The sequence below is a fragment of the Carcharodon carcharias genome, chromosome 3 (assembly GCF_017639515.1).
Source record: "Carcharodon carcharias isolate sCarCar2 chromosome 3, sCarCar2.pri, whole genome shotgun sequence".
In the NCBI taxonomy this organism is placed as follows: domain Eukaryota; kingdom Metazoa; phylum Chordata; class Chondrichthyes; order Lamniformes; family Lamnidae; genus Carcharodon; species Carcharodon carcharias.
Genome location: NC_054469.1, coordinates 174,114,501 through 174,139,883, shown reverse-complemented (window position 1 = coordinate 174,139,883; position 25,383 = coordinate 174,114,501). Strand labels below are relative to the sequence as shown.

At 40.8% G+C, this 25,383-nt stretch overlaps 1 protein-coding gene across 4 annotated transcripts in view; it reads left to right on the top strand.

Moving 5' to 3' along the window:
* The first annotated feature begins 1,868 nt into the window (after window positions 1–1,868).
* Window positions 1,869–25,383, top strand: part of myo10 (myosin X) — a 370,178-nt gene continuing 346,663 nt past the window's right edge. For 3 of the 4 annotated variants that reach the window (XM_041183612.1, XM_041183613.1, XM_041183614.1), the window contains exon 1: window positions 1,869–2,269. In XM_041183612.1, coding sequence (XP_041039546.1) covers window positions 2,249–2,269 — 21 coding nt within the window. In that variant the 5' untranslated portion in view covers window positions 1,869–2,248. Of the gene's footprint in view, window positions 2,270–2,291; window positions 2,701–25,383 lie in introns of those variants that run through there. The other variant, XM_041183615.1, reaches the window with a different exon arrangement.

Genomic DNA, 25,383 nt, shown 5'->3' with positions numbered 1-25,383 from the left:
GGGTTGGACAGGCTGGGCCTATATCCATTGGAGTTTAAAAAAATGAGAAGTGAACTTACTGAAGCATATAAGATCCTGAGGGGAAATGCTGGAAAAACTCAGCAGATCTAACAGCATCCATGGAAAGAAAAAAAACAGAGTTGAAGTTTTGAGTCTGTATAACTCTTCTCCAGAGCTCTGAAGAAGAGTCATTTGAACTCGAAACGTTAACTCTGTTTTTTTCTCCCACAGATGCTGCTAGACCTGCTGAGTTTTTCCAGCATTTTCTATTTTTGTTTCAGATTTCCAGCATTTTGCTTTTATCTTAAGATCCTGAGGCGACTTGACACGGTGGATCCTAAAAAGATGTATCCCCTTGTGGGAGAGACTAAGGGACAGTTTAAACGCATTTAAAAATAAGGGGTATCCAATTTAAGATGGAGATGAGAAGAATTTTTTTCTCTCAGAGGGTTGTGAGTCTTTGGAACTCTCTTCCCTGGAGAGCAGGGTCAATGAATATTTTTAAGGCAGAGGCAGATAGATTCTTGACAAACAAGGGCAACAGAGGTTATCAGCGGTAGGCAGAATGTGGAGTTGAGGAGCACAATCAGATCAGCCATGATTTTATTGAATGACAGAGCAGGCTTGAGGGGGCAAATGGCCTACTCCTGCTCCTAATTCGTATGTTTGTATGCATGTTTGAAGTTCTTTGAGATTGAGGATGACTTGCTTCCACTCAGGTCTGATGAGTTCTGAGTTGGCTGATAAGTTCAATGTGTGATCTGCAGACTCTGCCACATGCATTAAAGGTGATGCTTGAAGGGTTGGGCAGATGCAGTGCTAGCGTACTCTGACGCATCGACTCCATCTCTATGTGTTCCTGACAGTCTCTCAATGTGTCCGGTGCCTTCCTGAATGAACCTTCTCCACAAGCCAGAGACTCCCTTGAGTCAATGTGGATGTTTGACCTCTTCAGGGAATTCGTTGAGGACGTCTCTGAAGTGTTTCTGCTGAGCCTGTTGCCATGACCAAGTTTTGAATAAAGCAGATGCTTCAGGAATCTGGTGTCAGGCACACGAACAACATATCCTGCTCAGCGGAGCTGGTTTTGAATGATCAGCACCTTGACGCTGGGCATATTGACTTCAGAGAAGATGGTGCTGTTGGACTGCCTTCTATACCCTCGGATTTGGAAGATCTTGCAAAGGCGCCACTGGTGATACTTCTCCAGTGCTTTGAGGTGCCTGCTTGAAGATTGTCCAAGTCCCTGAAGCATATGTATCACAGCTGCCCAGTAAACAACATGGGTTTGAGATCCCCATGGTTGTCAAATTTCCTGAGTTAGCATGTTGGAGGTGATGATGAATTTTGTTGTCCATGCCTGCTTCCATCATAATACGGAAAATGGTTCACATTTTCAGGATCCCTCTGTTGTTCTTAATTGATTGGGGGGTGGGGGTTGTTGTGCTGTGTAAGGTGATTGTAGAGGACCTTGGAATTCCATAATACCCTATGTCTAAATATGCAAAAAAAATCAGGATTTTCCTTCTCATTTCTCTGTAAATCAAATCTGGAATGGATCTGCTTTTGCAATGATTGGCTATATATTTAAATTAATGTGTTGTGTTTTAAGGAGTTCCATATTTTAAGCTGAACACAACTGCAGTGCCTCCACCTACAAATATACTGCTTGCTTTACAAAGGCTGTTAGACCATACAGCAGAAGCTGGTAAAATCCAGAAGTTTAAAAATGGTCCTTTGGAGGCACTAATGTGGTTCACATTTAAATCTCAAGCGATGAGGAATCAATTTCCTTATATGGTTCAGTGGCGGGGGGCTGGGCTGAAGGAACAGGGTGGAGCTTTATTAGTCACTAGGGAGTGTAAGTCTACTGGGTCAGGTCAGAGAAGCAATGCTGAACTGAAAAATGTGCGTGTGTAGGACAAAGTAGAAGAGCTTTAATATAAGTTAAACTTTAATTCTGAAGAAGTTTGAGTTTTTCTGCCACCTTCTTAATTTTAAGAGCACTGTAATTAAGTAAACAGCCATGAACGAGTGCCTGTTTCACAATCTCCTCGATTTAAGGAAACACTAAAACAAAGGATTCAGTGTGAATGTATGTTGACCTGAAGACTGGTGGTAACGTGGAGTAACTCTGAAACCTGAGAAGTGGAATACCTCCTTTATTTGTTGCATACATTATTAACCCATGGTTAGCATGTGTTTTTTGTAGGCAGTAAACTTTTACAGGCTGGATTACAATTAAACAATGGACAGTTACTTTATTGAGGTAAGTACACTTTTTTATGTTTATCTGTTTGAATACTTTAAAGATTATCTGTAGCTCTATGTTTCTGTGATATGAAGGGAATGGTGAGTAGCAACTGATCAAGACTCCTGTAATACCGAAGAATGCGTGTCTTTAATGTTAACCAGGATATGGCTAGATGCCTGGCTTCTCACTGAGAGGTCTGGTATTTCCTTTCAAAAGCTACAGGCTTCCTGCAAGAGACACGGCACTTTTTGCAGGGATATAATAGTGAAGTGGACAGAGCTGTTACACGGAGATGGTTAGATAAGCCGTCACAAATCTAGTTGAAAACTTACATCCACCTTTGCTTGCATAATTCAGTTTAGGATTCTGGACGATCTTAAATCTATATCACAAGTATAGGTTGTACCTTTGCTAAGTGCACAGACAGACTGCATGGCTGATTCCAGGTAACCATGTGCTTTTGTCCAGTGGTGTTCCTGTATTTACAAAGTAAAATAGTCGCAGTTTTATTTATCACAGCCGCTTGCAATCTAATTTCCAGAAAACTCTCTGCTGTTCTACAGTTGTAGATGTAAAACAAATATGTGATCTCCTTTTAAGAGTAGTTTTTCGCTCTTTGCAGGCATAATATGGTTTGAATGCTATAGTAGTGTGCAGAAATCTCGGATGTTGTGTGAAAATGATTAGGAAAGTATTGATAGGCAAATTTATTCCGATATATCTGTCCAAAGTAAAACTCTGTGTGACTATATCGAATTATTTTATTACCCCCATTGATTAATTGTTTTTTTAACTGGCTAAAACGAAGGACTGATATTGGAAACAGTTTTATTGTTGATAGTCAAAAGGAGAGATTGATGTATTTAAAGTGCGTGCCAAAGTATAACGTGAGTTTTAGCCCCACTGTCCTCAGAACGTGTATTGATCTTTTAGTAGCTCTTAGTACCCCTTAATAAGCACTTTGTGTTGATCAGGAAAATTTATGCTAATCATTTGACAGCACAGTGAATCTATGCAAACAAGACAGTAGAATGGTGTTGGCTGGAGACAGACTGAAACTTGTACCAGAACTGGCAAGGCTGTATTTCCTGCTCCTGAACACATTAATCAGTCTCTCTCTCCTGTGTGTTAATAAGATCATTGACGGCGATTTACTAAGACACTTGTTTGATCAATTGTTTTGAAATACGTAATCTCTTTCAGATCTATCCCTTTATAAAGTGTTTTTCCTGTGCTCGTTATATTCAATTTGTTCATTGAAAAATTGTCCAGATTTCATGGACACTGTAAGGTTAGGGAGAAGTAGAAGCAGTCATGATTCTCTGAACAGAATTCATCTCTATAATTGAAATGTGCGATGTCATTTAAAATCTCATTAGTGTTTACATTTGTCCTGATCTTTCTGTTCCTAGTTAAACATAAGAGAGGGTTTAACTTTGACTGTGGGCTTTGGGCTTCAGAAATATAACAAATTCAGACATTGCAATTACTCACTTTGTAAGACTTCACACGCAGTTTCAATGTAAAAAGGTAATTATGCTGACTATTAAGTTGATGTGAGTCACATAGTGTATGATAAAAATCACATTGCCTTTGCTAATTTATTGCATTGAAAATTGATCAAGTTCTGCTTCAAATTTACTACCACTTTCATGTCCATTGTTGGATGGTTTTAATCACCAAGAGACAGCATAATCCTGGAGTCAGACCCTGACGAATACCCAAGTGATAAGACCCCTTGAGAATGCCACCTCATACCACTAGACTTGTATAACTCCAATGCAGTACCAATTTAAAAAAAAAATCTTGAAACAATTTGTTGGAACTGCTGAGAAATTTATGTATTTAATATATTTGAATGCTTTGAGGAAGTTGGCAATTCTACCCATGTTCTTGAAATATTAAAAAACTACCGGACAGGGGAGGGGCTGTGCACATATGGTGAATGCACTTTAGGGACTCTGACAGCTGGTGCAGTAAACTGCAGGCAAAAATAAAATGATGTTGTGGCGTTTGTGTAATTATTTTTAAAACAATATCTCCCCTGTTCAACCAGCAAGCTGTCCTTTTGGAATATGTTGTAGTCACTACTTTTATCAATATTGGAATAGAAAGTCCTATTTTCAGAAACATTTTGGAGAACATATTTAAGAGAAAATAAACATTGACTTCAAGTTTGCATTTTTCTCTTTGATAATGGATTCAAACTTTACGTCTTTATTTACTAAGTGAAATCGGTACAATTGGGCAAACTTGTATTTATTAGTGGATTGCTGTGGCGTTAGTCAATGGCTAACAACAATAAAATTCTCACAGCCCACTTCTGTTGATGACCTGTATACTTGTCAGCGAACCATCTGCTGTTTGCTACTTGTAAATCCCATGTAATTAAGTAAATGGATTTTACATACATTTGTATCCTTATATGTAACCAGTGCAAAATCAATGCTTGATATCAGAAAACTGACTTTGCAAAGTATATATTAAAAATGTAGAATCAAACCAAATCATTCAAATTTGAAAAAGGCCATTAATGGAATGGCGACATGTGCATGTTGTCAAACGAAGAAGATTTTCAGTCATGAGCAATAATTCCTCAATTTTCTTCATGTGCAGCTTGTTTATTTCAATATGTGGCGTCTCTAAATTTGTTTATAGTGGCCCATACACATGATACCTTCAAGGTGACAGCTTTTGAATAGCCCATGCGTTATCTTCATGATTGTTGTGCAGCTGCCCATGCAGCTTGAGAGCGCATTAGTGAAGGGATAAAGCAGAATGAGATCTTTTGTTGTATTTCATTCTGCTCCAAATTGTAAGTTTAAACTGAGGTAATATTGTACAAGAATTTGAAGTCAATATGTCATGCTGTAACAGGTTTATAGGATTTCATTCCCATTGAGTATTTTTCACTTTGTGCTCTAATTGTAATCTTTTTAATAATCGTATGGTCATTAGGGGCTACTGCTTATCCTGTGTTTGATTACTTGTAAACCTAATTTGCAACTTTTTATATCATCAGATATTGTCTTTTTAGATGGAACTTCAAATTTGGCATGATTACAGAAAAATGCTAAATTTATTATTAATATAAACTCTTGTTTTTTTGCTTTGGCCTATTATGTTTGATTAATAATAAAGTTTTATTTCTCCAAATATTTATTTCTTGCCAAATTCCAGAAAACTTCATATTAGTAGATCGGTAAATTAAGGGACCTTCGAAAAGCATGAAAATTATGGCTCTAATTTCAATGCAAGTGGTGTAGTTAGGTTTCATCTATCATTTTGGACATTTAGTTACGAACATTCTTGGCTCAAGAATTGTACCAAAGGATTTCTTGGATAAGTTTTGTTAGAATTTCTGTAATTTGCTCTCCATTCCCATGTAGTTAATCACTAATTTTAGGATTGGCAGTCTCACTTGTATCTCTTGGAAGTACATAAATTGTAGAAGTTGTAACATGGAAAGATAATTTCCTTTTTTGTAAATTGTGGAATTCTGTTTTCTCTCATTTTGTTTTCATGTATATTTATGTTTCTCAAGTTTTGCTTTGTCTCTCTAACTACAGCTGATTTACTCTGTTCCCTTTTTTGGAAGTGGTGTAAATAAAAAATAAATTTCCAAACACTCAGTGATTTATTTTACAAGCTGAAAAGCAATTGGTTATCAAAATGAAATATTTATCTTTCAGGCAGTTGTAACAGAATTTTGTATCTATGGGAAGGTCATGGATCTGAAACGTTAACACTGTTTCTCGCCCACAAATGCTACCAGATCTGCTGACTGTTTCCAGCATTTTCTATTTTAATTGTATCTCATGGATTTGTAATACAATGAAATTAAAATAAAGCAGCAAATGGAAGGAAACTGGAATTAAACTGCTCCAAATCAATTTGGCACCCAAATCCCATAAAAGAAGGTAGATATAAAGCTGCAGGTAAGATAGGATGATAAGGTCAGAAGAACCGGTTACAGTAGCTTGGCACGTGACATTCTTCAGATGACCAAAATCCAAGTTTTTTCCAACAGTGAATGAGCCTGCTGTTATTGGAGAGAAGTAGGTCTTTGCATTGTTACACTGTGAGAACTGAAACAAAATCCCAAAACAAGGATTGGCTAAACAATTCTGAATTAAACTAAGTGATTTGTCATCCTCTGGTTTCCCCCATCATATGTAATTATAAGAATCATGTCTCAAGTGAATGACTGTTGAATGATGCTCTGCAGTCGCATCCCGAGAATAAGTATCAGTATCTATGCAATTTTCCCCCAAAAATTATTGCCTGCTTTGGCAAGAGTGCAGGGAATGTTACCCAATGATTATGAAATTAGTAAGTTGCAAACTATTTGAGATCAGTTTTAAGCAAAATTTAATTCAACTGTCATAAAGAAATTAATGACTTGAAATAAGATTGTCATATCCAAGTCTTGAATGCTGTTGAGTTTATGCAATTTACATTTGATCATATTATACTGGCTCTCTGATCAATGCTGCTATCATTTTCTTTCAGCATTAAGTGTATTCATCCTCCACAGTTACCACCTCCTGCAGTACTTGTTATGCCTAACATGCTTTCTCATGACCCTAGGTTGGGATTGATGGCCTGATTTAATTCTTCCCCATTCCCAATGACCAGCAGCAACAGAAAGTGTCCTAAGTGCAATATCAAGTCAGACTCTGAGGGAGCACCACTGTGTTCTTTTGTATCTTAGTCTTTTCCAGGAAATGACAGTATCTGAACTCTGGCTCTAGTTTCTTTCTGCATTCATGATAATTTGCCAGTTGTGCACTTTATATCAAATATTGGGAAGACTGAAACCATTGCTTTTGGTCCCCACTCCAAACTCCATTCCCTAACTATAATAAGCAAAATCCTTTGGATGCTGGAAATCTGAAATAAAAACAGAAAATGCTGGAAAAACTCAGGAGGCCTGGCAGCATGTGTGGAGAGAGAAACAGAGTTAACATTTCGAGTCTGTATGACTCTTTCTCAGAGCTAAAGAGAGGTGAGGGGGGGTGCTGGGGTTGGAGGGGAAAAAATAAATTGGATTAAAAAAGGGGTCAAGAGCTCATGACTGATGTCGTTGAACTCTGCTTTAAGTCCGGAAGGCTGTAAAGTGCCTAATTGGAAGATGAGGTGCTGTTCCTCCAGTTTGCATTGGCCTTCACTGGAACATTGCAGCAGGCCAAGGTCACCCAGTTTACTGTATTCACTGCTCCCAAAGTGGTCTCCTTTACTTTGGGGAGACTAAATGCAGACTGGGTGATCGCTTTGCGGGACACGTTCACTCAATACGCAAGCATGACCCAAACCTTCCTGTCGGTTGCCATTTCAACACACCATCCTGCTCTCATGCCCACATGTCCGTCCTTAGCCTGCTGCAATGTTCCTGTGAAGCCCAACGCAAACTGGAGGAACAACATCTCACCTTCCAGTTAGGCACGTTACAGCCTCCCTGACTTGACATTAAGTTCAACAACTTCAGACCATGAATTTTCTTCTCCATTTTGACCCCTTTTCTTAATCTAATTATTTTTTTTCTTTTATTCCCCAACCCCCTCCTCCTCCCACAGGGCCATCTGTCACTTGTTCTTAAAGTTTTGCTTTCACAGAGCGTGGACCTTTTTTCTGCTATTGATACATTCTGCTATCTTACCTTTATGCCACTATCAGCACCTTCTTTAGACTTTGACACTACCATTTACTTTTGTCTTGTGTACATGACATCTTTGTCAAGTTGCTCCTGAGCTCCTCCCTTCTACCCTGACCTCCTATTTTGCTCCATCCCCTCTTAAACAGTATAAAATCCATCACATTTCTGCCTCTGTTTAGTTCTGAAGAAGAGTTACTTGGACTCAATGTTAACTCTGTTTCTCTCTCCACAGATGCTGCCAGATCTGCTGAGTTTTTTCTTGCATTTTCTATTTTTATTTCATTCCCTAGCTACTGACTCCATCCCTCTACCTGGCAATGGCCTGAGATTAAACTAGTGTGTTTGCAATCTTGCTGCCTCATTTGACCCCAAGATGAGCTTCCAACTACACATTTGGTGCCATCACTAAGACCGGCTATTTCCACCTCCACAACATCAGCCGACTTTGCTCCTTTCTGATTTCATCTGCCTCTGAAGTCACCACACATACCTTCTTTACCTCCAGATTTGATGATTCAAACACACTCGTGGCTGGTCTCTGACACTCTACCATCTGTAAACTTGAGGTTGTCCAATATTCTGCTGTTCGTGACTTAACTTGATAAAGTCCCATTCACCTATCACCTCTGTGCTTGCTGACCTATCAAGCTCCCAGTCAAGCAACATTTGATTTTAAGATTCTCAACCTTTGTTTTCAGACGCAAAACATAAAACCGTGGTCTTGCCTCTCCCTATCCATAATCTCAATCAGCCCCACAAACTTCTGGGATAACTGCACTCCTCTAATTCTCGCTTCTTGTGCATCCCTGATTTTAATTGCTGTACCTTCAGTTGCCTATGCCCTAAGCTATGGACCCTCCCTACGCCTGTCTGCCTCTCTATCTCTTTCTTACTTTTAAGACACTTTTAAAACCTACTTTTTTGACTATACTTTTGGTCATCTGACCATATCTCCTTATTTGCCTCAGTGGCATTTAGTTTTATATTGCTCCTGTGAAGCACCTTGAGACATTTTATTACACTAAAGGCACAATATATTTATATTATAAATATAAATATTTATTGCACATTTATAACTATACTTAATCAGTTAATAGTAGAGGGAAAGACAGGATATAATATCTGAAAGATGGTTTAAAAATGGTAGTTACAAATCACAATGACTTATTAAATGAAGACAACCCAGATGCAGTGGTAAACAACAGAAAATTCTAGGTTTAATTTCAATTCTGTGAGTTTGCTGACCCCAGACAAGCACTATTTTGCTGCTATAATTTAGTTTTACTACCCTGAAGACTTGGCCAGGGATCCTGCTCCTGATTACTATCCGGTTACTGGAAAACTTGCATGTGTGATGGTTGGGTGGGAGAAGGTTTACTCTCCATTGTAATTATTACGATCCATGGAGACTGATAACTTTTTAAAAAGTAATTTGAACCTCCAGTGATTGACTGAAAGGACCAAACAACAAGATTTCAAGCTTAAGACTTTTATTGTAACAAAATAAATAGTGCGGGGTGGTGGGGAGATGTGGTAAATAAAAGAACAAGACAATAGCACAGGGTGGCATCATGGGTAACGATAACCAGAGAGTGGCAGGAAGGGACCGAGCATACAAATTTAAAAGTACACCAACGGATAAGGCCAGAGTTTGCAAAAGTAGCAAAAAGGTACAACTAAAGGCTCTGTATCTGAATGCGCATAGCATTTTTAAAGACGAATTGTCAGCTCAACTAAAGATAAATATGTATGACCTGATAGACATAGCAGCAAGGTGACCAAGGCTGGGACCTGAATATTCCAGGGTACTTGACATTTTGGAAGGACAAGAAGCTAGGAAAAGGCAGTGGGCTAGATCTGTTAATTAAGGATGACATTAATTTAATAGTGAGAAATGATGTTAGTTCTAAGGATCAAGATGTAGAATCAGTTTAGTTGGAGATAAGTAGCAAAGGTAAGAAGTCCCTTGTAGGGGTACTTTATAAGCTCTCTAACAGTAACTACACTATAGCACAGAATATACAAGAACTAATGGGGGCATGTAAGAAAGGTACAACAATACATATAGATTGGACAAATCAGATTGGCAAAGGTAGCCTGGAAGATGAGTTCATAAAGTGTTTTTGGGATAGTTCCTTAGAGCAGCAGGTTCTAGAACCAACCAGAGAGCAGGCTATCCTAGAACTGGTAATGTGCAATGAGACAGGATTAATTGATGATCTCATTGTGAAAGAGCTTCTATGAAGCAGTGATCATAACTTGATTGAATTTTGCATTCTGTTTGAGAGTGAGAAGAGTGGATCTCAGGCTAGTGTTTTAAGCTTAAATAAAGGCAATTAGAAGAGTATGAAGACAGAGCTAACCAAAGTGAACTGGGAAATTAGGTTAAAGGGTAGATTAGTCAAGATGCAGTTGCAGATATTTAAGGATATATTTCATAACACTCAGCAAAGATGTATTCTAGTGACAAAGAAAGCCTATAAGAGAAAGATGCACCATCTGTGGTATGTCAGAAGTTAGACAGAATTTAAAAACCAGCAAATAATGTCTAAAAAAAGAATGAGGGAAAAATTAGAGTATGAGGGCTAGCTAGAAATATAAAAACAGATAGTAAGAGTTTCTACAAGTATTTAAAAAGGAAAAGAGTAACTAAAGTGAGCGTTGGTCCCTTAGAAATTGAGGTAGCAGAATTAATAATGGGAAATAAGGAAGTAGCAGAAGCGTTGAACAGGTGTCGTGTGTCTGTCTTCACCGTAGAAGACACATATAACTTCCCAGAAACATTTGTAAATCAAGAAGTGAAAGGGAGAGAGGATCTTAACACATTTGCAATCAGCAGGGAAAGGATACTGTGAAAACTATTAGAACTGGAAGCTGACAGATTGCTAGGACCTGATGGCCGCATCCTTGGGTCTTAGAAGAAGTGGCTGCTGAGATGGCTTTAATTTTCAAACACTCCCTAGGTTCTGGAAAGGTCCCTTTAGATTGGACAATAGCGAATGTAACTCCTCTAGTCAAGAAAGGAGGGAAACAAAGCAGGAAACTACAGGCCAGTTAGCCTATCTGTCTATTATTGAGATGGCTATAGCAGGGCACCTTAAAAATATTAATGCAATCAGGCAGAGTCAACGTTATTTTGTGAAAGGGAAATAGGGTTTGACTAACTGACTAATTCTTTGAGGAATTAAAAAGCAACATGGATGAAAGGAACCTTGTGGGTGTGGTGTACTTGGAATTCCAGAAGGCATTTGATAAGGTGCTGCATTAAAGGTTACCATGTTGAAATAAGAGCTCATGATGTAAGGGCTAACATATTAGCATGGATAGAGGATTGGTTAGCTAAGAGGATACAAGGTAGGGATAAATGGGTCACTTTTGGGTTGGCATGCTGTGACTAGCCTGTATTCAGCCTCGATTATTTTTATTCGTTCATGGGGTGTGGGCGTTGCTGGCTGGCCCAGCATTTATTGCACATCCCTTATTGCCCTTGAGAACTGAGTGGCTTGCTAGGCCATTTCAGAGGGCATTTAAGAGTCAACCCATTGCTGTAGGTCTGGAGTCACATATAGAGCAGAAAGGTAAGGGCATTAGTTTTTACGGTAATTGACAACGCTTTCACAGTCATCATTAGACTTTTAATTCCAGACTTTTTTGCCTCTAGATAGAAATGCTAAATAGCTATTCTCTAGACCCCCAACTCTTGTACCTTGGAATTAAATTGACAGTTTATACTATAACCATTTATAAAATCTGACATTCCTAATACCTCCATGTGACTTGGAGACTAACAGTCTGCCCACCTGTTAGGCTGTTATCAGGTGGATAACACAGCATAGCTACTCAGGTCATCGTTTACAGATGTAAATATCTTGCAGCTTCTTTGCAGTAAAACAATTTTGGGCCTCTTTAACCAGTAACAACCAAACCACCCAGGCTTGTTATCTGCAGAATTTGGAGCAGGTCACATGACCCCTTCATTCCTCCATTTTTACCCAAAATTAAAAACAGTCCCAAAACATAGCAATGTTATTAACTTTATATTACAAATACAGTCAACTTCCCTTTAAAATTATGGTCAAGGTGATGTCACTGTAATATGAGTTTAGAACTTCTCTTTAAAAATTGCTTCCTGGGCTTGGTCTAGTGAGTTGTACCCGTATCTACATTGGAACATACAAATGTACAGGACACCCTCCCTTTTCTGTGCTGGGGGGCAGGCAGCATTTTGATTTGGAAAAGCAGGAATTGCAAGCAGTTTTTCCATGGAAGGAATGATATTTAGAGTATGTAGACTAAAGGATAATGTACAGCTCTGGGAATTGCAAAAGCCAGCACAATATGTTGAACTGAAAACCACTATTTCAACTTTGTGACCGCTTAAATTTAAGGTTTCATATCCCATTTATCCAAAGTAAATCTCTGTTATCAAGTAGTATGCTGGTGGTTCTTCTCTCTTTCCCTTCTTTGGTTTAATAAACAGTTTTAAAAATGAGTTGTGAATAAGTAATTTTATTCATTCATGGGAAGTGGGCATCACTGGCACGGCCAACATTTATTATTCATTCCTAATGGCCCTTGAGCTGGTTTCTTCAACTGTTGCAATCAGCAACCATGCAGTGAAGGTACATCAACAGCGATGGGGAGTTGCAGGATTTTGATCCTGCAGTAATGAAGGAATGGTGCTATATTTCTGACTTGGAGATGGTGGTGCACCCAAGTGCTTGCTGTCATTGCTGTTTAGTGTGATAGAGGTCATGGGTTTGGAAGTTGCTGTCAAAGCAGCCATGGGGAGTTGCTGCAGTGCATCTTGCTGATGGTACACACTGCTGCCACTCTGCTGTGGTGGTGGAAGAGGTGAACTTTTAAGTGGTGGATGGAGTGCCAGACGCACAAGTTGCTTAGTCCTGGAAAGCATTGAGTTTCTTGAGTGTTGTTAGAGCTGCACTCATCCAAGAAAGTGGATAGTATTTCAAGTATAGGCCAGACTGTGAAGGAAGGCAGATTTCTGTCCCTAAAGAACATTATTGAACCAAGTGGATTTTTATGGCAGTTTGGTAGATAGATTTAAACTTGCATTTATATATTGCTTTTCATAATCACCAAATGTCTCCAAGTGCTTTACAACCAGTGAAGTACATTTGAAGTGTAGTTGCTGTTGAAATGCAGCAGCTAATTTGCACACAGCAAACTCCCAAACAGCCCTGTGTTGATTGAAGAATAATTCTTGGCCAGGGCACTGGGGATAGCTCCTCAGCTCTTCTTTCAAATAGTGCCATGGGATCTTTTGTGTCCATCTGAGAGGGCCTTGGTTTAACATCTTATCCAAAAGCAAAGCTTTGATAATGCAGCACTTCCTCAGTAGTCCATTGGAGTGTCAGCTTCGATTTTGTGCACAAGTCCTTGATTGGGGCTTGAACCCAGGAACTTCTGACTCATACAGGAGTACTACTAATTGAGTCATGACTGATGACTAAATTTAAAGTCCCAGTTTCCATGGTGGAACTCATTTCTTTGGATCATTTAGTTTACTATCTTAACCACTGTGTTAAAGTGCCCCATGCAAATATGTAGACATTCACCAAATAGTTTGATTAAGTGACTCTGATGATGTCCATGAGACTAACAGATTCTCAAGCAGTATTTAAATAACAGTAAAACCTACAGCTCAGATTATTGTCCTAAACTTGATAGCGGATAAGTTTCATTATTGTATTTTAATGTTTTTTTAAACGATGCAGCTTTGCATATATAGCATCGAATGATAAATTATAATTCCAGTATACTAATAGCATTTTGGTCTGTGCATGGAATTGAAATAACATTTTGTAATTTTCCGCCATCATTTGGACTATTCTATTCCACTTGTATGATTTCACTAAGGCCTATGGTTTAATTTACATAGAAAACAGCAATTTTGGACAAGGATCTGTATTTAGTAGCTTATTGGGTGTCATTATAATGAGGGCTATTATTCAACATGTAAATATTCATTTTCCCATTTTGATGGCCTTTGCAATGTGGAATCACAGACTGGCTGTGATTACGAAAGCCTTCCCTTGCTTGGTAGCCTTAAGTACTAAATCTCCTAACAAGCTTTAAGTTTTATTACATAGTCTAAGGCAGAGTTAATTTTATGAAAAACAAATACTCCCAATTGGGAATTGCGTTGTCTGAAAGTAAAGCTGAGGTGTTTGGTGAGATTTAGTCATAATTATTGTCACAACAGTATGTGTCCTTACAATCCCTACGTGTTCTTTCATGTTATGTGAATGGTAGTGTTTTCAGTAATCCATAATGACATGGGCGTACACAATTGCACTGACTTGGCGAAAAATCTTTGAGTGAAACTGTCTGCGGCAGTTGTCCCTATTTAAGACAACAATTATAATAGGGTGCCATTTCATATTACACTGTCTTTTTTTGTTCTTCACTTTCTTCTGAAGATGAGCATTTATTTATTGATGTGACTTGGCAATTTATCGATAGATATTTTTATGTTTAATTCGTTTTCAATTTCAGTACATTGCAGAATGTAAATGTATTAAATGGAGAGTCTGAACTGAACTCTTTTATGAAGCAAAGCTTTTATAATCTATCCCGTTGCCATCAGGTGTTTAAGTGTCAGTTGGTAGCACTCGCTCACCTCTGAGTCAGAATGTTGTGGGTTCAAGTGTCAATCAAGGACTTGAGCATAAAAATCAAGCTGATGCTCCACTGCAGTGCTGAGGGGAGTACTCGAGGGCCAACTAACAGGAGAGACATTAAAACATTGTCTCTTGTCCCCTGTGATTTTGTTTAATTCAAAATTCAAAAAGGGTACAATGCTTGGATTCCTTTTGCCTGCAGAGGACAGGCCCCTGAACATGAATATATATGTAATATTTAGCAAGCATAAATGAACCAAATTGTGAACTCGACTGAAAATTACACTAAGAACCAATTTATGATTCTTACCATGCTTGAGATTGCTCAGCAAGTGCTGTCCAATCGTGGAACCATGTCAAATGTTAGACAATAAGTTCTGAGTTTTGCAAGCGTGAGTTGGTTAAGTACTCTACCTATTTTGAACAACCATGTGCTGTTTGATATGATCCGCCAGACATTGAGACTTATGGCCTACGTACCTGACATCACACCGGCACTGAAATTCATATACCATATTCCTCATTTGTATTGTAGGCAGAACTCCTTTTTGGCTTGACAGCAGCACCCTATTAGTGGAAGATACCACTTGTGTTGCTATGGCATAGTAGTAACACAAAATGATGAGCATCACTTGTCGCTCAAGTTTTTGAGAAACCTTACCCTTCCAGGGTAATTTGAGGTAGAGTGGGTATTATTCAAGTCCAAAAGTGGTGGCTTTTGACTCATTGGTGAGTGTGCATGATTTACAGTGATCGGGGTAGTCATTATGAAGAGTCATGAGGACTCAAAACGTCAACTCTTTTCTTCTCCGCCGATGCTGCCAGACCTGCTGAGTTTTTCCAGGTAATTCTGTTTTTGTTTTGGATTTCCAGCATCCGCAGTTTTTTGATTTTATCTCTTCGTTTGCCTCTTGTTGTTTCTTAGCTCCACACAAACTGATTGTAAAATCCTGATTTTCCAACGTGTGATTCTTTCTCTCCACTGTCTTTATCCCATCCTTTAATCAGGGCTAGCCCCCTCTGACACCTTCACCCAATTTTTCTAGTTTGCCTTTTATATCTTCTCTTCTTAAAGTCAAAATATCCTGGAATATTTAGTTCCTTATCTTGATCACCCTGAATCCACATCTCCATAATGATGATTAGATCAAATCCATCAGGTGTAAAATTGGGAGCCATAATGTCACTCTGGGGGTGCGCAGTATCCCTGGACAATTTCTGTGTGGCCTGTTTGGGAAAGGAGCTCGTGCAGGCCTTCGATGCATGTACCACTTCTCAACTGGTCAGATTGTGACATCAAACAACTAGCCTGGCTGATATGACACAATTTATAGATGTGGACCACATGGTTCCTTTCAACACCTCTTATGGCTCAACAAACAGCTGGAAGAGGGATCTACCTAGTTTTATTTAAAGGGTCAGGCACTCAACTTGAAGGTAAAATAGTTTAGATGAAACTTTGCAATAGCATAAGTTAGAGAAGTACCATTGAGTTTTTTTTTTGGAGTGGTGAGTTGCTGGATTTGGGAGAGCGTTGTGGCTCTCTCATGGCGGGGGCATTGAATTTGGTGACCTGTTCTCTCTCTCACTGCAGCAGGTATGTGGGTGCTATAATGGCAGTGCCTCTGGGTCAAGAGCATAACATGGTGACAGAGAAAAGACTGCTGAGAGGGAAAGTTTGCACAGTGCTCTCGGGATCTAGACTGTTCCCTGCCCCTTGACAGTGTTAGGTGGTTGTCAGACCAGCCAATGCACCTTGGTGTTTTGGTGTGCACCTGTATCAGCATTCTCCTTCATGCAGCTCCATCAAAGTCTTCATCTGAGTCCCTGTAGCAGATGTTGTCTGTGACTTCACTTTCTGGTGAGCTGCTGTTCCTCCAGTTTGCAATAAAGGGCAACATACCATTTGCCTTCCGAATTGCTTGCTGTACCTGCATGTTAGCTTTCAGTGACTTATGAACAAGGTCACCCAGGTCCCTTTGGATATCAACACTTCCCAATCTCTCAGCATTTCAGAAATATTCTGTATTCCAGCTTTTTCTACCAAAGTGGATAACCTCACATTTTTCATATTATATTCCATCTGCCATGTTCTTGCCCACTCACTTAGCCTGTCAAAATCCCCTTGAAGCCTCTTTGCATCCTCCTCACATTCCCACCAAGTTTTGTCATCAGCAAACTTGGAAATATTACATTTGATCCTTGCATCCAAATCGTTGATAAAGATTGTGAATAGCGGGACCCAAGCACTGATCCTTCTGGTACCCCACCAGTCACAGCCTGTCAATCTGAGAATGACCTGTTTATTCCTACTGTGTTTTGCCTATTAACCAACCCTCAATTCATGCCAGTATATTACCCCCAATCTTGTATGTTCTAATTTTGTTTACTAACCTCTTGTGTGGAATCTTATCAAAAGCTTCCTGAAAATCCAAATACATCACAGCCACTGGTTCTCCCTTTTCTATTCTGCTACTAATAGCCTCAGAAAAACTCCCAACAGGTTTATTAAATGTGATTTCCCTTTCATAAATCCATATTGACTCTGCCAAATCCTACCATTATTTTCCAAGTTATCACACTTTCTTTACAATAGATTCTTTCATTTTTCCCTACTATTGTTGTCAGGCTGACAGGCTTGTAACTCCTCACTTTCTCTCTCTCTCTCTCTCTCCCCCCTTTCTTAAATAGTGGGATTACATTTGCTACCTTCCAATCTGCAGGAACCATTCCAGAATCTAATTTTGGAAGAAGACCACCCAATGCATCCATTATGTTTACAGCCACCTCTTTCAATACTTAGGATGTAAATCATCAGGTCCAGAAGATTTATCAACTTTCAGACCCATTAATTTCTCCATGCTACTTCTTCGCTAATAGTAATTCCTTTCAACTCCTTAATCTTGCTAGTCCCTTGCTTCTGTAGTGTTTCAGGGAGGTTTTTGTATCTTCCTTTGCACAGTCATTTTCCTATTCCTTGTTATAAATTTTCCTGTCTCTGCCTGAAGCGGGCCCAAGTTTGTCTTTGCTAATCTTTTTCTTTTTAAAAATATGTTTTTATGTTCCTTGTTCTTTTACTTCCATATTTATTTTCTCTTTCCTTATCAATTTCTTGGTTGAATTCTAAAGTGCTCCCAATCCTCAGGCTTGCTTCTTATTGTGGCAACTTTAAAGCCTTTTCCTTTTATTGAATAATTTCCTTAACTTCTCCTGTTAGCCATGGTTGGATCTCATTCCCTGCTGGGTTTTTGTGCCTTAAAGAAATGTAAATTTGTTTGTGAACCATGTCTTGTTTATGTCATTCTGAGGGTAGGATGCACTATGAACACTTTCTCCACTGACTTTTATTCTCTGCTGTCTATAGAGAGGTCGGTCTACATTCTGATATTATCCATCCATGTCGTCTTGGATCTTCATGTTTTCCAGGTGTTTTATTTTGCATAACCACTTTTTCAAACACTCCCCTCCCATTCACATCATGTATCAAAAATATGAGAGTTATAGGTGAGCTGCCTTGATATCACTGCCTCATACAAGTTCCTCTTTACACTAGCTTTCTCAAGCACCCACTTGTTTGTCTGCTTGGCCGTCCATGATCCATGTAATATCCGTCTGAGTCCTTTCATTTCAAATGCTCATATTTGAGCCTCGTCACTGTTGATGGTCCAGTTTCACAGTCTTGCCTTCTCCTCTTTAATGTATCACATCTTCCCTCACATGATCCCCCACTCCCTTTTAGTTTAAAGCTGTCTCTGTTGTCCTAGTTATACGACTCACCGGAACACTGATCCCAACATAGTTCAGGTGAAGACTGTCCCAACTGTACAGCTTCCACTTTCCCCCAATAATGGTGTCAGTGCCCCAGGAATCGAAACTTATTCCTCCCACGACCATCTTTGAACCACGTATTTAGCTCTAGTCTTATTTACCCTATGCCAATTTGCTCATGGCCCCGGTAGCACTCCAGAGATTATTACCTTTTGAAGTTCTGCTTTTTAATTTAGCCCCTAGCTGCTCATACTCTCTAAGCAGAACCTCTTTCTGAGTTCTGCCTATGTTGCTTGTACTTGCATGGACCACAACAACTGGATCCACTCCCTCCCACTTCAAGTACCGCTCTAGCCCCAAACAGATGTCCCAAACCCTGGGACTGGGCAGGCAACATAACCTTCAGGACTCTTGCTCTTGGCTGCAGAGACCTGTGTTTATCCCCTGACTATACTGTCCCCTAATATCGCACATTCCTATTGATTCCCTGCTTGATTGGCTTCTTATACCAGAGTGCCATGGTTAGTTTGCTTATCCACCTTGTACCCCCACTTTCATCTGCACAGATTGCAAGAATTTCAAACCTGCTGGTCAATTGCCAGGGGAGAGGCTCCTCCACTTTTACCTTCTTGATCCTCTTACTTGTCTTCGCAGTCACACCCTCCTGTTCCTGACCATGGATCAAATCAGATGACCCTATCCTAGGGGGTGTGACTGCCTTCATGAATAAAGTATCCAGTTAACCTTTCCCCCTCCCTGATGCATCACAGTGTTTGTAGCTTGGCCTCCAGCTCAGAGTGACTGAGCTGAAGTTCCTCCAACCACAGATGCTTACTGCAGGCATGTTTGCCTTGGATCACATGGGTGTCCATGATCCCACATTCTGCAGTCGCAACACATCACCTGCCCTGCCATTTTTATAGTAATTAATTAATTTTAGTGATTAACTTTATTAATGTCTCTAGTCCTGCCTGTGCTTATACTCTTATTTCAATAAATTACCCCGATTGAAATTCTCCAGTTAAGATAAATAGGGAAGACTCATTGAATAAGCTTCACTCCTATTGGTAAACCTTCTACTACTAATAACACCTTACAATTACTAAAAGTACTAGAGTTTAGAAGAGTAAATGAGAAAAATACTCAGCAGTTTTCCTGTGGTACCACACCTGATTTCTTTTTTCGGAACTTGGTTGGCCCCCCCCTCTAGAGCCATGGACTGATACAGCTCTTTTATGACGTTTTCTTGGCTGCCACACCCACGCTCTTTTATGAAGTCCCTTTTGTAAGGTAGCTATTTAAATGAACAGCACTTCTTCATTCTTAAAATTCCAAAGCTTACACTCTTGTGTCTAGCTGCATTCAGTGATGAGCTGCTGTCTTCGTGTTTATGACAAATCACCGAATTACAATGCAGAAGAGGCCCTTCGGACCATCGAGTCTGCACCGACACATGAGAAACACCTGACCTACCTACCTAATTCCATTTACCAGCACTTGGCCAATAGCCTTGAATGTTATGACATGCCAAATGCTCATCCAGCTACTTCTTAAAGGATGTGAGGCAACCCGTCTCCACCACCCTCCCAGGCAGTGCATTCCAGACTGTCAACAACCTCTGGGTTAAAAAGTTTTTCCTCACATCCCCCAACTAAACCTCCTGCCCCTCACCTTAAATTTATGCCCCCTTGTGACTGACCCTTCAACTAAGGGGAACAGCTGCTCCCTATCTACTCTGTCTATGCCCCTCATAATCTTGTACACCTTGATCAGGTCGCCCCTTAATCTTCTCTGCTCCAACGAAAACAACCCAAGTCTATCCAACCTCTCTTCATAACTTAAATGATTCATCCCAGGCAACATCCTGGTGAATCTCCTCTGCACCCCCTCCAGTGCAATCACATCCTTCCTATAATGTGGCATCCAGAACTGCACACAGTACTCCAGCTGTGGCCTCACCAAGGTTCTATGCAACTCCAACATGACCTCCCTACTTTTGTAATCTATGCCTCAATTGATAAAGGCAAGTGTCCCATATGCCTTTTTCACCACCCCACTAATGTGTCTTTCTGCCTTCAGAGATCTGTGGACACACACCCCAAGGTCCCTTTGTGTCTCAGAACTTCCTAGTGTCATGCCATTCATTGAATACTTCCTTGTTAAATTACTCCTTCCAAAGTGTATCACCTCACACTTTTCAGGGTTAAATTCCAACTGCCACTTACCTGCCCATTTGACCATCCCATCTATATCTTCCTGTAGCCCAAGACACTCAACCTCACTGTTAACCACCCGCCCAATCTTTGTCATCTGCAAACTTACTAATCCTACCCCCCACATAGTCAATAATGTCGTTTTATATAAATGATAAATAATAGGGGACCGAGCACAGATCCCTGTGGTACACCACTGGACACTAGCTTCCAGTCACTAAAGCATCCTTCTGTCATCACCCTCTGCCTCCTACAACTAAGCAAATTTTGAACCCACCTTATCAAATTACCCTATATCCCTTGTGCATTTGCCTTCTTTATAAGTCTCCCATGTGGGACCTTGTCAAAGGCTTTGCTGAAATCCATATAACCTACATCAACCACACTACCCTCATCTACACACCTGGTCACCTCCTCAAAAAATTCAATCAAATTTGTTAGGCATGACCTCCCTCTGACAAAGCCATGCTGACTATCCCTGATCAAACCTTGCCTCTCCAAGTCCTTCAGAACTTTCTCCAATAGTTTCCCTACCACTGACGTGAGACTCACTGGCCTGTAGTTCCCTGGCTTATCTCTACAACCCTTCTTAAATAGCGGAACCACATTAGCTGTTCTCCAGTCCTCTGGCACCTCCTCCATGACCAGAGAAGAATTAAAAATTTGGGTCAGAGCTCCAGCGATCTCCTCCCTTGCCTCCCTCAGCAGCCTGGGACACAAATCATCCGGACCTGGATATTTTTCCACTTTTAAACCTCCAATACCTTGTCACTCCCTATATTAATTTGCTTAAGAACCTCGCAGTCTCTCTCCCCGAGTTCGATACCTTCATCCTCATTCTCTTGGGAGAAGATGGACGTGAAGTATTCATTCAACACTCTAGTGATGTCCTCTGTCTCCACCCATAGATTGCCCCCTTGGTCCTTTATGGGCCCTACTCTTTCCCTGGCTATCCTCTTCCCATTGATATACTTATAGAATATCTTGGGATTTTCCCACTTTTACCAGCCAGAGCTTTCTCATATCCCCCTTTGCTCTCCTAATTGCTTTCTTAAGCTCCGCCCTGCACTTTCTGTACTCCACTAATGCTTCTGCTGATTTACTTCCCTTGTATCTGCTAAAATCCTCTCTTTTCCTTCTCATCGTATCCTGAATATCTCTGGTCATCCATGGTTCTCTGGCTTGTTACTCCTTCCTTTCACCCTAGAGGGAACATGTTGAGCCTGTCCCCTCCCCATTTCCTTTTTGAGCACCCCCACTGTTCCTCTTTAGATTTCCCCACAAGTAACTGTTCCCTGTCTAACTTGGCCAGATCCTGCCTTATCTTACTAAAATCCACTCTCCCCCAAACCAAAATTCTTTTTTGCAACTTGTCGATTTCTTTGTCCATAACAAACTTAAACAGTACTATGTTGTGGTCGCTATCTTAAAATGCTCGCCCACCACCATCTCAGCCACCTGTCTGGCTTCATTCCCCAGAATTAAGTCTAGCACTGCACCGTCCCTTGTTGGACCCTCTACATATTGACCTAAAAAGTTCTCCTGTACACATTTCAAGAAATCCACTCCACCCAAGCCCTTAACACTATGTCCATCCCAATTAGTGCTGGGGAAAGTTGAAATCACCTAATATAATTACCCTATTATTGTTTTTACACACCTCCACAAATTGTGCACATATTTGCTTCTCAATTTCTCACTGACTCTCTGGGGGTCTATAATAAACACCTGATAATGTGGTTGCCCCTTTTTTATTCCTAAGCTCTACCCACAAAGCTTCATTTGATGCCCCCTCCAAGATATCATCTCTCCTTACTGCAGTAGCTGACTCCTTAACTAATAATGCAATATCTCCTCCTCTTTTACCCCCCCCCCCCCGTCTCGCCTGAAGATTCTATATACCGGAATGTTGAGCTGCCAATCCTGCCCTTCCCTCAACCACATCTCAGTGATGGCTGCTATATCACAATGCCACATGTCAATCCTCACGCTTAACTCATCCGTTTTACCTGTAATACTCCTGGCATTAAAGTGGAGGCCATCCAGACTTGCCTTACTCCCTTGAAACTTAATGAGCTGTACTCCCTCTGACTTGATTGTTTTATTGTATTATGATGTGTACCTATTCTGCTAACATTCTGTGTCCTCTCCCCCTGCCTGATTATGACAGGTTTAGATAAGGTAGAAATGAAGAGTTGTTCTCCTTAGGTGATGGCGCAAGGACTAGGGGACAGAAGCTTGGGCAAGACAAGTAGAGGAGATGTGAGGAAAAACTTTTGATTGCCGCGAATAATGACCTGGAACTCGTCGTCTATGAGGATGGTGGAAATAGAGATGATGAGTGATTTCAAAACAAAATTGGATGGGTACCATGAGAGAAATAAACTTTTATGGCTATGGGGTTAGAGCAGGGGAATGAACTGACTTGATTGCTCAACAGAGAGCTGCATGGAATCAGTGGGTTGAATGGTCACCCTCTATGTCCTAATAACTCTGAACAATGATCTGTATGTTCTGCATGTTAATTTAGACCCTAGTTCCTCAGATACAATCAACAGGTGCCACATGGACTACAACTGGATCCTCCCCATTCCACACCAAGCTCTTCTCCAGCCATGAAGAGTTTCCCTTAACCCTGGCATCAGGCAGGGAACACAACACTCATAAACCCAGAAACAAAAACAAAAACACCTGGAAAAACTCAGCAGGTCTGACAGCATCTGCAGAGAGGAACACAGTTAACGTTTCGAGTCTGACCTGCCTTCCTCTTTCCTTAACCGAGGTTTTCCACCCACGGTCGTTGACAGGGCCCTCAACCGTGTCCAGACCATCTCCTGCGCATCTGCCCTCACACCTTCCTCTCCCTTCCAGAACCATGATAGGGTCCCCCTTGTCCTCACTTATCACCCCACCAGCCTCCGCGTTCAAAGGATCAGCCTCTGCCATTTCCGCCAACTCCAGCATGATGCCACCACCAAACACATCTTCCCTTCACCCCCTCCGGCGGCATTCCGTAGGGATTGTTCCCTCCGTGACACCCTGGTCCACTCCTCCATCACCCCCTACAGCTCAAACCCCTCCCACGACACCTTCCCATGCAATCACAGAAGGTGCAACACCTGCCCCTTTACTTACCCCCTCCTCAACGTCCAAGGGCCCAAACACTCCTTTCAAGTGAAGCAGCATTTCACTTGGACTTCCCTCAATTTAGTCTACTGCATTTGTTGCTCCCAATGCGGTTTCCTCTATATTGGAGAGACCAAACGCAGACTGGGTGACCACTTTGCGAACACCTTTGGTCTGTCCGCAAGCATGACGCAGACCTCCCTGTCGCTTGCCATTTCAACACTCCACCCTGCTTTCATGTCCACATGTCCCTCCTTGGCCTGCTGCAATGTTCCAGTGAGGTTTAGCACAAACTGGAGGAACAGCACCTCATCTTCTGACTAGGCACTTTATACCCTTCTGGACTCAATATTGAGTTCAACAATTTCAGATCATCAACTCTCTCCTCCATCCCCACCCCCTTTCTGATTCCCCTTTTCCCAATAACTCATAATTAAAAAAGAATATATATTTTTCTTTTCCCACCTACTTTTAAATTTATTTTGATCTATTGTTTTATCTCCACCTTTTAGCCCATTTTGATCCCTTCCCCCCATCCCACCCCCTTAGGGCCATCTGCCACTAGGTTGTCCTGCTTGCTGCCCTTAATGTCCCCATTAGCACATTCCTTAGATAATATCACCACTGTCAACACCCCTTTGTCCTTTTGTCTATGACATCTTTGGCAATCTCTTCATTGCCTCCACCTATCACTGGCCCCCTATTCAGCTCTACCTGTCCCACCCCCCTCTTCCAGCTTATATTTCACCTCATTTCTCTATTTCCTTAGTTCTGATGAAGAGTCATACGGACTCGAAACATCAACTGTATTCCTCTCCGCAGATGCTGTCAGACCTGAGTTTTTCCAGCTATTTTTGTTTTTGTTTCAGATTTCCAGCATGCGCAGTATTTTGCTTTTTTCTACTCATAAACCCAGTCTCATGTGCAGAGAACAATATCTGTTGCCCTGACTATTCAGTCACTGCTGCATTCCTTTTTACTTTCCCCACTTGAATGACCTCCTGTACAATGTTGCCATGTTCAATTTGCTGTTCCACCCTGTAAATATTGCCTTCATTCACGTAGGCAGCAGGAATCTTGTACCTGTTTATTTTTATTCTTTCGCAGGATGTTTTACAAAATTGAGTGGCATGGACAGAGTAGATAGTCAGAAGCTTTTTCTCAGGGTGGAAGAGTCAATTATCAGGGGACATAGATTTAAGGGGAGAGGAGAAAGCTATCGAGGAGATGTGTGGGGTAAGTTTTTTACGCAGAGGGTAGTGAGTGTCTGGAATTCACTGCCAGAGGAGGTGGTGGAAGCAGGTACGATAGTGGTGTTTAAGAGACAGCTTGACAAATACATGAATAGGATGGGAATAGAGGGATACGGACCCCAGAAGTGCAAAATGTTTTAGTTTGACTGGCGATATCATTGGCGCAGGCTTGGAGGGCCGAAGAGCCTGTTCCTCTGCTGTACTTTTCTTTGTTCTTTGATGTGGACATCACTGGCTATGCAAGCATTTGTTGCGCATCCCTAATTGCCCCTGAGAAGATGGTAGTGAGCCTCTGCCTTGAACTACTGAAGTCCATGTGGTGTAGGTACACCCACAGTGCTGTTCGGGAGGGAGTTGATCCAGTGACAGTGAAGGAACAGAGATATATTTCCAAGAAAGGATGGTGAATGGCTTAGAGGGGAACTTTCCAGGTGGTGTTCCCATGTGTCTGTTGCCCTTGTCCTTCTAG